This window comes from Lonchura striata, chromosome Z, assembly GCF_046129695.1.
Source record: "Lonchura striata isolate bLonStr1 chromosome Z, bLonStr1.mat, whole genome shotgun sequence".
Lineage (NCBI taxonomy): Eukaryota > Metazoa > Chordata > Aves > Passeriformes > Estrildidae > Lonchura > Lonchura striata.
Window position 1 is genome coordinate 85,977,695 of NC_134642.1, and position 18,045 is coordinate 85,995,739.

At 44.8% G+C, this 18,045-nt stretch overlaps 1 protein-coding gene across 1 annotated transcript in view; it reads right to left on the reverse strand.

Annotated features, from left to right (window-relative positions):
- Positions 1-14,518: 14,518 nt before the first annotated feature.
- MSH3 (mutS homolog 3) overlaps positions 14,519-18,045 on the reverse strand; it is a 95,119-nt gene continuing 91,592 nt past the window's right edge. Inside the window, exons 23-24 of the mRNA XM_077790100.1 lie at positions 16,375-16,549; positions 14,519-15,011 (exon numbers count right to left, since the gene is read on the reverse strand). Of these exons, the coding sequence (XP_077646226.1) occupies positions 14,903-15,011; positions 16,375-16,549 (284 nt within the window). The 3' untranslated portion in view covers positions 14,519-14,902. The remainder of the gene's footprint in view (positions 15,012-16,374; positions 16,550-18,045) is intronic.

Consider the following 18,045-nt stretch of genomic DNA (forward strand, 5'->3'; position numbering starts at 1 on the left):
CCAATCAAACAAGCTGATCTGTTAATTGAGAAAATGTAGTTTTGGTGTCTGAAACTCTGAGAAGTAAAGCTATGCAAAAGTAAAAATCCAGAAAAGTGAAGGAAAAAAAATCAACATATATTTCTGCAGGAGAACTTGCACTGTGAAAGTTTATTTTCATCTTTCAATTTCTACAGAAACTTCCCTCCATGACTGCTGCAGACTTATTTGCACTGAAGTTAATCTCACCTGCTTTTGCCCAGCTTCCAGCCCTCCCTTCCATTATTCAGTGTTTCCCTTATTTTATCTGTGCTTTTGATTCACAGACGCAGTTCTGCAGGAAAAGCAGCGTGTTTTTCAAAAATCACAATCCAGTCCACTACCTCAAATCAATTTTCCTCTCTCCTACAAAAGCTGCCACTCACATGCTGGTGAAAATTACCCAAACCCAGAGAATTCCCCAGAGCCATCCAGGACTCCTGCCCATGGACTGAGCTGATCCTCAAGGTCCTTCCCAGCCCAAACCAGTCTGGAATGTGGATTTTGAACTTCCAGGGGCTGATTTCAGCTGAGCCTCCTCCCGAGCCGGGACAGCTGTTGGTGATTCCTGCTCAGCCTGGAGCCTTTCTTCTCCATGAGCTTCTCCTGGTTTGCACTTTCCACAGCTGGTGGTTAAGGGGTGAGGAGGTGAGAATTGATGCCAATTGTATTGCCCTGAGAAGCTGCTTTCTGCCCCCACCACTCTGTGAACCCAGAGAAATAACTTCATTCCCCAGAATAAAATTGATGTTTTTTTAAGGTGTGGGAGCAGAGACAGGCCTTCTCCCATTCATAGCTGCAACAGCGTGAATAACAGGCTCTAGAGATGGCTAAGAAAAAACAAATTATACCTCTAATTATGCAAACTGGAAACCAAACGAGCTATCCCTTCTCCCATGTGTAAACAGCAGCTCCCTTTTCCTGACTAGAGCCATGAGACGAGGGGTTTGTCATTAACTCTCTCTGCTCAGCAGCCCGTGTCCCAGCCCTGCAGGGCTCAGGAGTGCCCTGCTGCCCTGCCTGGGAGCCCCTGGCTCGGACAGGGGTGAATTCTGACTCCCTGCACCTCATGTTAGGAATGAGAAGCTGGACTCAGCCAATATATCAAGCAGCAATTCAATTTATTAATTAATATGGTGATCCATGAGCAAAGACAGTGCTGGGTGCAGTGGTGGGGGCTTTCCCCTCTGACTGCACACTGATTGTTGGGCTTGCTGGTATTTATTGATCATATTCATGCATATTCATAATCTTTTCCCAGTTTCTACGTGAGCTTTCCACAGTTTCCATTTCTACCTGTAACATCACAATTCTATACTCCAGGGTCATAAATCTATGAGGGTGATGTTTGGTTCCTTTCCAATTTCTATACCCTATTGTGTATATCCCAGGATGGGTGTCAGATGGTGGGGTCCAACTTCTATTTTCTGGGATCATTAATCCATGGTAGTGATGTCCAGCTTTGCTTTTCAAAATCATCAATCTGCAACCTTGATATCCATCTTCCTTCTCCAGGAGCTTGGGATGGGGTCCCTTCCCTTTCTGTTTAAATCTTTTATACAATCCAAAGCTGTAGTTTAAAATCCTTAGTACTCAACATTCGAAGGTTATAATTCAAAAGTTCTTATTGCAAAACAGCTTAAGACTTATAATTGTTGTTTACACACAAAAGATTGGTTCAAAAGCCTTCTTCCACGCTTTCCTTGGTTGTTTGTTAGAACTCATCTTTATCACTGTCCCGTGGCCCTGCTCCACACATTTCACAACCACAACTGCACAGGTTGCCTTTATTTGGCTGACACAAAGCACAGCTTTGTATTTCACAGTATATTCACCCAGGGCAGGTGTCCAAGGTGCCACCAGGGGTGTGGGGTGGTCATTCAAACACTCCTGCTCACACCGGGGGAGATGCTTCAGGAGGAACAGGGAGGGACCTGTCCCACCTCACATCCTCAGTGTGGAAAACTGATGTTTTTCAAGCAAATCACTTGTTTAAAATTTTTTAAATGTTTAATAGTAATAAACTAGTTATAAAATAACACTAATAAAAATTAGAGCAATAAGAATTGGGACAATCAGAGTTAGGACAATAAAGGACAATAAAAAGTAAGGAATTACAGATGCTTGGATGCTTTCCTCAAGAAAGCACACCTTGCTAACAAAGGATTAACTCTTAAAAGCAACAGCCTTTTGCATATTCATATATCTCATACATGATGCAAATATTCCTTTCGAACTAGGAATTTTCTGTCAACTCTCCCCCTCATCCTGTAAATCAATCATTTTGGCTCTGGGGTGTCTGGAAGAAGTCTGTATGGTCCAATAAAGAGGCAATAAATCTTGTTTTGAGGGTTTTTTGGGTGTCTTGTTGCTGTTACCTCTGTGTGAAGAATTTCTTGGTTATCTTATTCATTCCTTGTGCTGGTCACAAAAAGGTATCTTACATCACATAGCTTCTATTTTAATATTATGCTACAGCCTAAAACTATATTTAACACAGTACTTAAAAATGATTAATACAGTGCTACAAAACAACTTTCCAGCATAACACATATAGTATTCAATTTAATATTTGTGACGAGCCAATAATTTAATACACATTTTTCAGACTCAGCATACAGCTGGTTTCCAGTCTCACTCCACGTTTTCCTCCACGTTCCTTTGTCCATTCTCACACACTGCTATCAGCACAACTACTCAGCACAAATATCACTTGCCACGTGGAGCAGACTCTTGTCAGAACCCCTGCACCACAGAGAGGGTCCTGGTCCAGCAGCAGAAACAGCCTGGAGGGAGGATCTGGGCATTCCCTGTGCCCCCATGCCTCTGACTGTCACAGCCCTCAGAACTGACCCAAAAAAAGGTCCAGAAAGAGAGAAAAGGCAGGATCTGGAGGCGGGGAGTAAGAGCTGAAGTTTCTGCTAAGGTGCCACACATGATGTTCCCCACCTGTGTCTGGTTTGGGGGAACAGCAACCTTGGGGGGCAGCTGTGGGGTGCCTGGGCTGTCAGACTGGGCACACGGTGCTCCCGGACCTGCTGGCACAGGAAGAGTTAACTGTGGAGAAGGGAACTGAGAGGCAGGAAAGAGGCAGAGAGAGGAATTGTTCAGCCTGGAGAGGTTCCAGGGACACCTGAGAGCCCCCACCTGAGTGCCCAGAGGGGCTCCAGGAGAGCTGCAGAGGGACTGGGGACAAGGATGGAGGGACAGGAGCCAGGGAATGGCTCCCACTGCCCCAGGGCAGGGCTGGGTGGGAGACTGGGAATCAGGAATTGTTCCCTGGCAGGGTGGGCAGCCCTGGCACAGGTGCCCAGAGCAGCTGGGGCTGCCCCTGGATCCCTGGCAGTGCCCAAGGCCAGGCTGGACACTGGGGCTGGAGCAGCTGGGACAGTGGGAAGTGTCCCTGCCATGGCTGGGGGGCACTGGGTGGGATTTAGGGCTTCTTCCAGCCCAAAGTAATCTGGGTTTTTCTGAGTCCAAGAGCAGACACCCAGGGACCAAAGGGCATGTTTGGACATTTTCTCCTCCTGTGTCCTGTTCTGTGTGCGGAGGGCCTTTTTGGCCTAAAACTTGTGTTTTGGGCAATCTCGTCCTGCTTTTTATCATTCAGCACACGGGAAGTGATGAGGAGCAAGGAGCCAGGCAGCAGCTGTGTGGTGCAGGGCTTTGCTGCAGGCTGGCCTTGGCTGGAGGCAGAGGCTGACCCTGTCCGTGCACCCCACGTGCTGCAGCAGCTGCCTCTGTGCTCAGCACCCCAGCACCCCAACACTGAGCACCCTGCCCTGCCTCTCTGGGGAGCTGAATGAGCAGCCAAGAGCAATCCCCGGAGCAGATTTTGGGTTTCCCCAGCTCGGGATGGGGCAGTGGGTAATGCTGCTGCTGACAGCAGTGTTAAAATGTTCTGTGCACCTCAGGGAGATTTACCTTGACAAGACTGCACAAATATGAAACTGATGCCAGTGCTATCCAAACAATGCCTGCTCCTACAGGACATGACTGACAGACTGTTGCCTCCTATTTGTGTGAGAGGTGAAGGTTTCTGCCAGCAGTTCACTGCTGCAGCACATAAACAACCCTCAGCTGAGGGCTGCATAGATTAGTTTAGTATTTTCTACAAAGGTTGTAATGAATTGCCTTCTTGAAAGCTTTCGCTTTGCACATAGCATCAGATGGCCTTCATTCAGAATTAAAAAAATATTAAAAATCCTTGAAGTACATTTTGTTTACAGCACAATATGAATTCCTGGTGAATGTGGGGAAGGGAAAGAAAGCCTTGGTAAGAATCAAAATAGACAAGCTGTCTCTCAGTGAGATTTGCTGTTGGTAGATTACTCTTGGGTAAGAGGCTCAGGTACAATCAGCTGCTGGAAGTTAAAACAGCCAGGCTGATGCTAGCTGCATCTTCCCAAGTGAGGCTCAGAATCATCCCAGAATAGTTCAGGCTGAAGGGACCCCAGAGCCCATCCCTGTTCATCCCCCATTCACACCTCCAGTGCCCCAGGCTGCTCCAAGCCCCATCCAGCCTGGGGAGCCCAGCACATCCCTCTGGCTGCCCTGGCTGGCTGCAGATCCTGGCAGGGGCTCAGAGACCCTGGCATGAAATAAAAACACCTGTGGCTTTGATTTTAGCCCATGGAGAAAACTGCCAACTCTGTATGAGGAATTACAAGCCACAAGGGTTTGAGTAGTGTGATATTTTAATTAACACAGGGTGGAAAAGTAGAATTTTGGGATTTTTAGAATGGGGTTCAAGGGGGTACAAGATGGAGAAATTTGGGCATGCTCTGGCCTTCTTCTTCTTTGTCTTGTCCTCCATGTCTTGGTGTGATGGTGGCACTTTTCTATTGGTTCAAGGTAGAGATTCACAGTCTAACATGGGTAATGGGAATTGGTAATAAATTGTAAACTTACACACATAGTTTCGAGTATATAAGGTAGGAGCTGCCCAGGGCTCAGGGCAGACTGCCATGGCCTCCTTGCTAGCCAGAGCTGGGCAGGTCAGAGAAAGAATGTTTAGATAAGGAGAAATAAACAACCTTGAAAGCACAGTCAGAAGCATTCCAGGCTCCTTCATTTGGCTGTTTTCGGATTAGGGAAGCAAAGACTCTTTGTGATCTCTTGGGGTCACCTTGGTCATCAGAACCCTAAGAGAAATCAACTGGAAAAGCCTGGAGCATTTCCAGGGTTCCAATCCAACAGGAATTTTGACATGGCTGCCTTAGAGAGGATCTAACTCAGCCAGAACAACGCTGACGACAATCTCTCCTGGCAGGTGTGAGCCCCCCAGGGCACACACAGCTATGGGTGTGCGTGAGCAGCACACCACTGACCCACACAGACCTCTGCTCCCTCAGGACAGAGCACACCTCAGGGAGGGTTTCTGGCACCAGCCCGTCCACCTCGGGCAGAGCAGAGCCTTTCCCAGCCCCTGCTCCCCTCAGCCCCATCCCCACGGCTGCTGGGCATGAGGTGCTGTGGCTGCCCAGAGCAGGGGGGCTCAGAGCCCTCCCCAGCAGCTCCTGGGGCTCGCTGGGCTGCCCCCATCCCAGGATCCCTCCCTGTGCTCAGGAGCAGCTCTGAAGGACAGCAAGGACTCTGCCAGGAAAGGCTCCAGGGCTGGGAGGGAGGTGAGGGGTAGCAGTGAGGGGTGGTGTGGCCCCGAGGCTGGTGTGACCGCAAGGGTGGTGTGACCACGAGGGGATGTCTTAGGTTGCAATGCAAGATGTGAGCATCACCGCCTGTTAAAATCAGGTGGGGCAGTTTTTTCTTTATCACTTCCACAACTCATGCTCCCTCCAGGACATCTCTTCTGTTAACAGGCCATTAATTATTAATTATCTTCTGTTCTGACATGTCCATGTCCCTGCCTGGCTGATAAAATGCCATCATCCCATGGGGAGATGCTCTGCCCAGAGGGAGGAGCCAAGCATTCCTACCTGGATACAATCTGGAGTCTCTGGAACACCAGCAAGGCTTTTCCTGCACTGATTTCCCAGAGGAGCAGCTGCCTCTCCCACTGCAGGAAGACTGCACCCTTTTCTGCAGGATCCCTGCTCCAACACAACCATACCCGACACTCCAGGGACTGCAGCCACAATTCCAACTGGACTGTGGCCCACACCCTGTCCAGCAGGGTGTCAGGTTGTGTTCTGGCTCTGTCAGTGTTGTTTTGGTTCACTGCATTGCTTATTTTATCTTTTATTTCCTTCCCTAATAAAGAACTGTTATTCCTGCTCCCATATTTGTGCCTGAGGGCCCCCCTTAATTTCAAGTTTACAGCAGTTCGGAGGGAGGGGATTTACATTTTCCATTTCAGGGGAGGCTCCCGCCCTCCTTAGCAGACTCCTGGCTTCTCCCACCAAGACAGGGTGGCACCAGCTGAAAGTATTTTACTGTTCACAAACGTGATTCTACCTTCACTTCTTTTAGGATCCTGTTTAGTTTTGGACAATCTCTTCCAATCCTACAAAATTGTGAATCTGAAATCACTGTAGAGGTCTGACTACCCAAGAGTGAATTTCTTTGTAAGCGTAACAAGAAGTGCAGCTGAAGTGAGTCAAGGGCTTGTGCTGGGACACTCAGAAGGTGTGTGCAGCATGTACAGCCCTTGGATGCTGAAAAGAGAGCAGGGTCAGGCCAGTAAAAGTGCACTTTTCGGTGCAGTTCTTTCCAATAGCTTGTAAACATTAAGGCAAGCACTCACAGGAGCATGCTGTGTAGCTCATAACCCGTGTGTGACAAAACCACTTTGGCACTGGTGCAGGACCAGGATTTGCTCTTGCAAATAATTCCTCTGCACTCCCTGTTGTGAGCATTGTAAACTCTTCTGACACTCCTGCCTCTGCTGCCAGCAAAGGAAAGGTTGTGTTGCCTCGGGTCCTGTCAGAAGCTCCATTTCCTCACTTGCAATCCCAGCCCAAGCGCTGTGCCCAGCTCCTGCAGCGCCTGGCAGGGCAGCTGGCAGTGATGCAGAAAGGAAATGGCACAGCAGGGAAAGGGAAGGTTTTAAATCCCTGATGGTGACCACAGGGATCTGCTGAGCTCAGGGAAACTCGCACACAGCACTAGATACTTGCTGTGAACTTGTCTCAAAACTCTGAGGACCTGAACCTGAGAAACATGAGAGACTGAGATCTGAAAATATGTCAGATTATTTTTATTTGAAAATATGCCAGATTGTTACTGCTTCATTGCAATACTGTGTTGATCAGCAGAGCATTAAAGGACTGGTGTGCAAAGGTGGGAAAGAGTGAAAATGATTCTCCTTCTTGTTCTCTTACCTACAGCTCAAAAATACAGAAGACAGAAATTATTAAATGTGTAGCAACTTACAGACAGCTGTACAGAGGATGTCAGCTGAGATTTAGTGAAACACAAGGGAAATAAATAACAGTGACTTCCCACCCAGAGCCCAGACAGACCCTTCTGAAGTCCCTGGGCATGCTTTTAAGGGACACTGAGGATGCAGGGCAGGATGCAGAGCACACAGCACCACGGGGCATGTCCCCAGTTCACACCAAAGTGTCAGGAATATAAACTCCAGAGCACTGCTGGAGCCTCCACTGAAGGAGAGGGATTCCCCATCAAGTTGCAAGGAGCTGCTGTATAGGGGAAAGTTTACATTTATTTAAACTTTTATTTAAATAAAGTTTAAACTAAAATCCTTTAAATTACAGCATCTAGGGCTTTTTAAAGAATATATATTTTCTTTTGAGCAGCCTTCTTCTTTACCATGAGGAAGAAAAAGGCAATTGTAGACGAGGTGGTTGTAGCATGCACCACTGGATGTGAAGAACAGAAAACAAAACATGTTTTAACAGTTACAAAGGGGAGGAAAGGTGCATCCTAAGGAAATCAGGTGGAGATTTTTGTCTCACTGCTGGGAAAAAGGGGGGAAGGAAAGCTGCCTGATGGCTTGTGGGACAGACCAAAGGTATCATCAGCCACAGATCTCTTCTAAGCCTTAATTGCTTCTCAAAAAAATGTGTCAAAAGGCTTACACAGATTTAGTTTGCAGTTTAATTAAAGGATTAGCAAAGTTTTCTTTTCCTATGTGGGTGCTATTAAGAATAGGAACTTACCTAGAAGATCAGCTCATTTAACATAGCTACTTAATTGCATTAATAGAGCCTTTGCTTAGTTACTGCAAATAGAAGCAGCATTTCAATCTATGCAGAAACACTCCTGAGTGGGCTGAGGTGAGCTCAGGGTGGGCACAGAACCCAGGCAGAGCTGTGGTCCCAGGGACACTGTCCTGCCTGCAGTGTGACAGCCTCAGCACTGGGAATGTGCTTAGGAAGGCTGCCTCAGGGCACCTTGGTGTTCTGTACCTTGCATTATTAAAACTTAATTACTTTGACATCCGTTTGGGGGAAAAAAAATCCAAATTACAAGCTGCATCACTCCCTGGTGATGCACTTTGTGGGTAGGCTGGCTTAAATCAGGACAAAAATGCTGTTTCAAGGTGAGAGGAATAGCAGATTTGTCTTTCCAAACAAGCTGTGGGCCTGCTGGTAGATAAAACCAGCACTGAGAGATAAAAGAGACAATGGGAAGGATTCCACTGATGGATGAATGGAAAAAGATACTTGTTTTTACAAATAAAATTTAGGTTTGCTGATAAATGAAATTGGACATTGAAAGATGAAAGAAACAATGGGGGGGAAGTCCAAATTCTGTAAGAATTAAAAATTAAAGGGAGGGTTATACATTAGAGGGAAATCTTCGGTATCAGGAAGGCTGCACCTCTCAAGTACCTCAGCCAATGGGGAAAGAGAGAAGGGAAATGTGGCTGGGAAATTGGGATAAAAAGGAGGCTGCATCCTCCAAAAATTGGAGAGACCCCAGGGGAATGCCCATGGCCTCTCCCTTTATTCAAATACAGTAAAAAGGACTACCCTGTCTCCTTTTTGGACATCAACCTCTGGTGTTTGTGGGTTAATTTTCCTAACAATGGTGTTCTCCTTGATTACACCCCAGTCCCTTCCTCTCCCTCGGGGCTCCCATTTCCCTGTGGGTTGGGGGCTGCCCACCCCACTGCAGAACACAAGTGGCTCCTTGTTGGGTCCAGCACACCCCTCTGGCTGCCCTGGCTGCCTCCAGACCCTGGCATGAAGTCAAAAACACCTGTGGCTTTGATTTTAACCCGTGGAAAAAGCTGTCAACTCTGTATGAGGAATTACAAGTCACAAGGGTTTGAGCAGTGTAATAGGTGAATGGACACAGGGTGGAAAAGTGGAAGTTTGGGGTTTTTAGAATGTAATTCAGGGGTACAAGATGGAGGAATCTGGGCGTGTCCAGACCTTCTTTCCTTCGTCTTGTCCTCCATGTCGTGGTGTGATGGTGACACTTTTCTATTGGTTTAAGGTACAGATTCACAGTCTAACATAGATGATGGGAATTGGTAATAAATTGTAAACATACAACATGTAATTTTGAGTATATAATGTGGGAGCCCCCAAAGACTCGAGGCAGACTGCCATGGCTCCTGCACTAGGCAGACCCCAGCAGGTCAGAGAGAGAATGTTTAGATAAGAAGAAATAAAAACCTTGACAACTCGACTTCACGCATTCAGACCTCTCCTTCAGCTGCCAGGCTCGGGGAAGAGGATTTTCACACTGCTGGGGTCTCACCAGAGACCCTGACAGCCCCTGTGCCCCACCCGTGGCTCTGTCCCCAAACTGGGGCAGCCCTGGGAGCGGGGACCAGACCCTGCCCTGTCCCCAGCCCTGGGCACCCAGCAGAGCCAACCCCAGCCTGAGGGACTGTGCCTGAACAGTCTGTGAGTGTTGAATTTTAACATTTTACTTAAGAAACCTCTGCCATGGTACAAAGGGCATAGGAAAATGCAAATTTCTGAAGCTTCTTGCATAAAGAACAATGTCCAGGGATGCAAAGAACCCAGATAAAGAGGCTCCTCTGTCCCCAAGCCCATCAAGACTGACAGATGTACTCTGATAAGCACTGAAGGACTGAAAGCACATGTGCAGAGAGGAAAAGTTCAGAAGTTCAATCATGAGAAAAACCAAAATCTTCAGGCTTAGAGACCACCAAAGACCCTGTGTGACCCCCAAAACAAACCATGCATGCCCAGAAGGGCGTGGACCTATTTAGCAAGAGAGGCGGGGCCAGGGGCTGAATATGCATGAAAAAGTTGTGTTATGTACTGAATATGTAACACCTTTGTGAATAAAAGTTTGAGTTAGACTAAGGCTCAGGGCACAAGGTTCTGGAGAGATAGCTCACTTGTGCCAGGCGCTGGCAACACATACCCATTTTGTAACTGTTGGAGTCCCAAGCATCCCTCTGGCTGCCCTGCATGCCTCGGGACCCTGCAAAGAATCCAGGAACCTTGGCAAGATGTCAAAAACACCTGTGCCTTCGATTTTAGCCCATGGCAGAGGCTGCCAACCTTACATGAGAAATTACAAGCCAAAAGGGTTTGAGTAGTGTCATAGAAGAATTGTCACAGGGTGGAAAAGTAGAATTATGGGGTTTTTTTCGAATGTTATTCAGGGGACAAGATGGAGGGATTTGGGTGTGTCCTGACCTCCTACTTGTTCTCCTTGTCCTCCATGTCTCGGTGTGATGGTGGCACTTTTCTGTTGGCCTAGGATAGGGGCACACTGTCCAATGTAGATTTTAGGTATTGGCACAGGAACTGTAAACATGAGTATGTAACGTGGGAGCCACTGGGGCTGGAAGGAGACTGCCATGGCTTCTGTGCTGGCTGGACCTCGTCAGGTCAGAGAGAAACTCTCATAGATAAGAAGAAATAAACAACCTTGCAAACTCGGCTTCATGCACACAGACCTTTTCTTCAGCAGCCAGGCTGGGGAAAAAAGGACTTTCACACACACTGTTGGGGTCTTGCCAAGTAACCCCAGCAAATAAGTACCCCAGGTTGTGGAGTCTGTTTATTTATTCCGTGCATCGCTTCACCCTTGCCCCTGAGCAGGGCTGTGAGTGTGTGCTCACACCAGACTGGGAATGTTGGGAATGCCCTGAGACCCAATTCCTGCAGCATTCCCCAGAGAGCAAAATGCAAAAAGGAATAATTCGATATGTAGGCAGAGGGAAGAGCTCAGCACTCACTGAAACTTTCATTTAGTGTTACGTAAGAGTGAGATAATGATATCTAGTAATCTTCGTGGCACGCTCTTGAGTTTTAATTCACCCTGGATATTGGGATTATTATGACTCAGAAAACCCAACAGTGACTTCTACTTCCTTATTGCTGATTGTGCATTTGAAATTTGCTGTGTGTTGTATTTTTCAATCCCTTCTCTCCCAAGAATCATCCTTCCTACAGCACATTGCAAAGTCATAGAAACTGACTGCTTAAAAAATAAAAATAAAAGGTTGAAAATTTCATTAACATCAAAAGTATTTTTCATTATTGTTACTAAGGGCAGCTATGAAGATTTTAAATAAAAACAACCTTATTTTGTAACACCTGAAAAAACACTTCTGCTTACTCTCAAGGAAACATCTGGAAAGAGTGCAATAAAAAAAATTACAGATTCCTTGCAAGTGCAAAAGAACATAAATATTTGAAAACTGTAAATATCTGAAGTCTCTCTCTACAGTTCACTTATGGCTGAACCAGTCCAGTTTCAGACACTACCCTCACAGTAAACAGCCTGGCCTGCAAGGGCTTGCATCTCAAATCAAGGTGATTATTTCAGAAAGTGCCAAAGACTTTCAGGAGGTTAACATATATCCTTGGCTTTGCCCTTGTGCCTAAGTGTAGGCAGGGGAAAAATCTGTATATAATGTAATGTAATTAAGGAAGTCCCACTATCTCTCTGTGCAATACAATCCATCAAACCTTTATTTTCCTAAAAATATAATTTATATCAGAGCTACTGCCATAGTTCTACTAAAATAATTTAATTACATTAGCAGTATTCTAACATAGACTAGAAATATCTGGATAATTTACTTTCAGATATCTATCAGTACCAAACATTTATTTCATTGCAGGAAATGTGCTTTTTGTTATACCTGACTCAGCTGACATTTCAGTGATCCCTAAATTGATTTACACACCTTGTAAACTTCTGTGTTAGCAAATTCATGTCACTTCTATAAATACCTCTGGAAAACTATGCAACACAAAGAGAAATCCTCTGGGGAATTCCCTCAGTGAAGGATGTTGTCTGGCAGCAGTAGAGGTAATTGCTCCTGGTAATGTGTTTTGCTTTGCACATTCCGCAGTAACTTTTTTAAATAACCAAACACAAGAGGCAGGGACTGCACCCTCTCCCTCCCTCCCTTCCACCCAGGGGCTCTGCCAGGTTAGGCTGCTCACCTGAGGCTCTGAGGTCTGGAGGCAACACCTGCCAGAGAAAAGCACTAACATTTCTCTGCTGACAGCAGGGGAGCAGTCACAAAGCTCAATAAAGTGACAAACACTGCCTTTAAAGCATGGATGAAAGCCAGGGAGTGCAAAGTCTGTGCCTGTGTGTGCAGCACGAAGCTGCACTTCTCACAGCAGTGTTTCACCGTGTCAGAAATGTGCCGGGAGCAGAAGCCAATACCCTCTGCAGGCCTCCAAAAGCTTAAATGTTTGGGAAGTGAGACTTAAATATTCCTTTGAGAAGGCATCCCAAGACTAGGAAGAATTCCCACTATCACCAGGCACCATCTAACTCAGGCCACTCCTCTTTAACCTTAGAGGATCAAACCTGTTGACTTAGCTCACAGACAAAACCTGATTTTACTCTGATGTTACTCTGATGTTACTCTGATGTTACTCTGATGTTACTCTGATTTAAAAACAGGGCACATCTCCAAGATGATCCCACTACCAAAGCTGTACTTCACATTATTTTTAAGATGAAGGTTAGTGTGCTGAGACTGAAAAGACAATAAAAGAATAATTAACAAAAAAGACAAGAACAGCTTCTCAGCTCTCTTTGAGAAGGACTTCTGCTATGACAGAGAACCCCCAACTTAACCACAGCAGAAGGAATGAAGACAAAAATCCCTTATAAAAGGCTTTTCCCAGTTTCCCAGTACGTTTTGTTTCTTTATACCCCACGCACTCTCCCAAGGCTGAGGAGGGCCTGTCTGTCTGGATAATCTCCTGCTGCACAAATGCTCCCAAGACACGCCCTGGGTTCCTGCTCTGGAGCAGCAGAACAAGGCCCAGACACAGCTGCACTGTTCCTGCTGTGCTTTGTCACCAACGTGCCCCAAAACAGCAGCAAACACAACAGCAGCACTTTGCACCCCTCACAGAGCACCCTGTTCTCTAGGAATTACACAGCAGTGAATAAAACAGTGATTATCTGGCATGAATAGGAGAAGCCTCACAGGGACAGCCAGAAAAGCTCCCCTGTTGACAGAGCAGGGCTCACCATCATTATTTGTCTGCAGAAATGGAAAAATATGTTTTTTCACAGGCATTAAAGCTGTGGTTGCTCTGACAGCACCAGCAGCCCAGCAATACCAAACCCACTTCCCCAGGCTTCACTGCAGCTCTCCATTTCTTTCACTGCATGCAGGTCTTTTTTTCCTTCCTTGTCAGAGCACAGTCTGAATGCTCCCTCGAGGGTGAGGACTAAGAGTGCACTTTACACATGTTGGAATTTAGTAATGGCTCATTCATTCTCTTTGATGGCAATGGTCAGAGGTGTCCAGACCCACAGCACGGTGTCTGTGCTTACTTGCAGCAGAGGGCTGCATTCATCATGCCTCACAATGCCTGGCTTAGATAAACACACACCTGCAGTCACACCTTGCAAGATTAATTTTCCTCTTCAGCTCCTCCAGTGCACTGCAGAGTCTGGGAGGGGAAGCTCCCACTGATCCCTGCTGCCTGAATGGCAGAGAAACTGCTTACCAGATGTCCTGACACCTGAAGAGCCTGGAGAGAATTGTCTGTTTAAAGGTAGCAGATGCCTAGGACATGTAAAAAATCACTCCCTTTTCTGCAGTCCTTCAGGAAGGGGCTGCTCCAGTGTGGTCCCTGGCATGGGGTCAGTCCTTTATGGACAAATTCTGCCCCCAAACTGCTCCTGGAGCTTCCCAGGGGACCACAGCCCCCTCAGCACTCCCTGCTCTGGGGTGGGCTCCTCAGGGCTGCAGGGCAGCCGAGCCCACCACACCACTGCATTAGTTTTATAACACCATAGGCTGTTTGCTGAGGTTTAGGCATGTCAGCATCGCTGTCCATTTTCACAGCAACGTGTTTACTCTGCTTATTTGTAGGGAAAACCCATTTGCATATCGTATTCCCATAAGAAATTCGGCTGTGGCAACTGCAAATTTAAAAATTGAGAAGCCCTTCTGAATTTTTCAGATTCACTTTGTATTTGACAGAGCACTAGGGATGCCAGCTGCACACTCTCAATCGCCCCTTTCACTCACCCTTACAATACCCCAACATTATTATTGGATTTAAGTCTTTCTCCACACTGTGATCAGGAAGAAAGGGTGCTCTAAAAAAATTAGTGAACTTTTCATGCATTAATACGAGAACAAGGAAAAAAGTCTCTTTATAATAACCACTGTTAGCAGTTTCTGGCTGTACAGCAGAGTTGAGACTCAACAACATTTACAAATATCTCTTCAGAAATAAATACAATAAAGGTGAACCATATTGTTTTATTTATAAAACACTACTTGATAATTGATCAATAATTGTTTCATGGTTTTTGAACAAATTAGAACCAATCCCCATAGGCAGTTTGCAGTTAAGGAAAAGGGTGAAAAGGAAGGGATGTGGAGGGAGAAAATTACACATGATGCAGCATCTGTGATCTCTCAGAAAGCAAAGAAGTCAACTCAGTGCACCTGGAACTGATAAAATCCATTAATCTCCAGACATGTATTTCGCACCTTCAGTATCTTCCATCTTTAACCATCATTTGAGGATTAAAAACTGTCCTTTCTTTCATCCTTAGGTTCATACATATTTTTCCATTTCTGTAGTTCCTGAGAATTATTTATCTTCCATGCTTCAGCAAAGGACTTCATCTTTCTCCTGTGGGAGAAAAAAAAACCTAATCAAAATACAGACACATTTTTAAGTGAAGCACATCAAACCCTGAAAGTCCTACAGTCATCTGCAAAATTTTATACACAGTCCAAAATAGCACAGCTGAAAATGTTACGTGATCTTCAAACAAGTTAATATTTCCTAACATTCATGTTCCTGCTCTAGGTCAGCCAACAAATTAATTTCATAACTAACTTACAGCACCAGCAGCACTGACAAAATGATATAAACAAATGGTAAGAACAAATTGTTAAAGGAAATAAACAGCATTGTAATCAGCCCTGTTTAATTTTGATCATTCAGTTAGTACAAATTTGTATTTGTGGGATCATAAAAAGAAAGGACATTTTCAATATGAGTGCACACATCCTTCCTGTTTTTTCTCAGCATTTTTTGATTTGTAAGAGCTGTGACAAATTACAAGACGTTTAAAATGGGTTCACACACACTGCTGATGACAGTAATGTCAAAACTGGATGAAATTACCCCGTGGATTTTTTTAACATGAGGGTGATTTTAAAAAATGATACAAGGCGTTGGGAGACCAGACCCACTCCTGGGAACAGCAGTTAGGACCCTGCTCCAGATTTGTTTTTTTCCATTTTTGCCAATTACAGACTGATATTTCCAATTAGCATAAGCCACTGCATTATTTTTCCTATAAACTGTCAAGTACCTTCTAAAGTTTCTCTTTGGCTTTATTAAGAGGGGATAAAAAAACATCGTCAGGCGTTGAGCACTGTAGAGTTTCAAAGTTTGCACCTATAAATAATTAGTAGTCAAAATGTTCTCATGTAAAATTATCCTGTCAGGATTAGGTACAGCCCTCAGACAATCAAGATCTTGGTTTGTTATGTTCCTAAGGGGCTGTTTGAATTTTGCTCATAGGACTGCCATGGAAAATAACAGCAAAAGGAAAAAAAAATCCAGTGAAAACAGTTATGAATATCTAAACTGTGCACATAATGTTACAGGATTTTCAAATCCATTATGCCACTTGATACACACAGGAATTCTCATAACTACTCTAATATGTAAGGAACAAACACCCCTGAATGAAAATTTGATATCAGGGAAATATTAAAATCCCCAGAACTTTCAGTAAAATTCTGGGTGTTTGTGGGGGCAATCAAAATATATTATAAATACTTATTTTCAAGTTAAACCAGAAGAAGAATGTCCACATTTCCTTCTACACTGTAGTATGCAAAGACAATTCAATGTTCCAAAGTAAGTAATACATACTTTCTAAGTTAAAGTCATTACTGTTCTCACTATCACTGATGAGAACATAAGTAGGTATTATAGAAGGAAATAATTAAAGAAAAAATATCACATTTGTTCAGACCTTTTCATGTTCACTATTCTCTCCAACTCCTTTGATTTGTGAGCTGCTTTCTTCAAGATTTCTTCAGGAATATCTGCCAGTTTGGCAACATTTAGCCCATAACTCCTTGCAGAGACTCCTTTAGTTATTTGATAAAGGAAAGTGATAAATTCAGGATTCTCTTCCACTTCAGATCCTAAAAACACAAAACCAAAATCAAAACCTCCTCTATGTGGCAAATACATAAGTCCTCTGTCCTAATCAGCTTACAAGGTAAGCAGATAATACAATATGAAGAATTATTTAGGGGAAAGGTTAATGGCAAATAGCAATGGCAAGTCATTTAAAAAAACACATTAAAAATTTTTACAATTATTCAGTGAACAGGCCTTTATGATGCCTGTTGTAATTCTAGACCTGGGACCATCATGTTTCACAACAGTTTCAAAACAATCAGACGTGTTTTTTCACTCCATAGAGCGCTGAATTTTGGAGCTGCTTGGCACAGTAGGATGAAGACACTGAAAGTACACAATATTAAATCATGAAGCCCGGCTGAAATGAAATCCATGGGAGCTACAAAACACATCCTGTTCATGAAGCCCCATAAATAGCAAATGTTTCCAGCCAGTGAGATCTTTCAGAAAAGGAGCTGCCATATGTTTGATCCCTAATCCCTCCTCCCTAATCCTTTGTGTTTGGCTGCTGTGGGAAGTTGGATGCTGTGATGGGCGAATCTTTCACCTATCCCAGCTCAGATATCCTCCTGAAACACGTGAAGGAAAGCATGTCCAGTTTTCAACCCCCCTAAATGTGTGACTGGAGTGACAGTGGGTGTATCACGTTTAGGAGAGGTGTAAATTGTCACACTGACATCCTAGGATTTTAGCTTTTATAATTTTCATGTATTTGCAATCCTGCAGTTCTTTAGTGTATAACTCTGAATTTCATATCCAGTGCCAGCTGCTGCTGTCCCATTTTGGGCAGACACAGCAATTCCTCTCCAGGCCTGGCAATCAAGGACACCTCACTGCCTCAGGGCCCAGAAATGCAAACCAAAGTGACTTGGGGGAGAAACTTGGGGTAAATGCCTTCATTAGCTGAAGCTGTAATTGTTAGATTAACCCCCAATATGCAAATGGACCAAACTTATGAAAGTGTGAAACCTGTGACCCGTGGTTCATTTTGGGTGCAGCCCCTGAGGAAGGACTTTGTCTACCTGATATGTACCTGAAGGCTGTTCAATAATATACCTGCTTTTTATTCTCTTAACTTTGTCTGGCCCCTGTTTTTAGGTAGCCCAAAAAGCCATCAATAGCATAGAGCGACCCCTCAAAGTGCTGGCAACAGCCACTGGGGACTGCTGAGGTTGATAGGTAGGGATGGAAGAAAAAAAGTATTTGGCAAGGTCTGAGGAGGAAAATGGCTCTTAAGAAGACTTTGACTTTTTAGAAGTCTGTCCTCTGTTTTTAGGTAGCCTGAAAAGGCATCAACATCAGCGTTACTTTGTGGCTGAGCATAGAGGAATTTCTCATGGAACAAGGGCACGATATCCTTGGTGGTATTTCTTTGCAGGAACTGGACAACCCTGGCCTGCAGATTACAGATCTACTTTAGTTACTTTAGAAGTATTCAGGACATCCTTAAAAAGACAACAAGCTTTGTAGAAATACAGTGGTCAATGCTGGATGC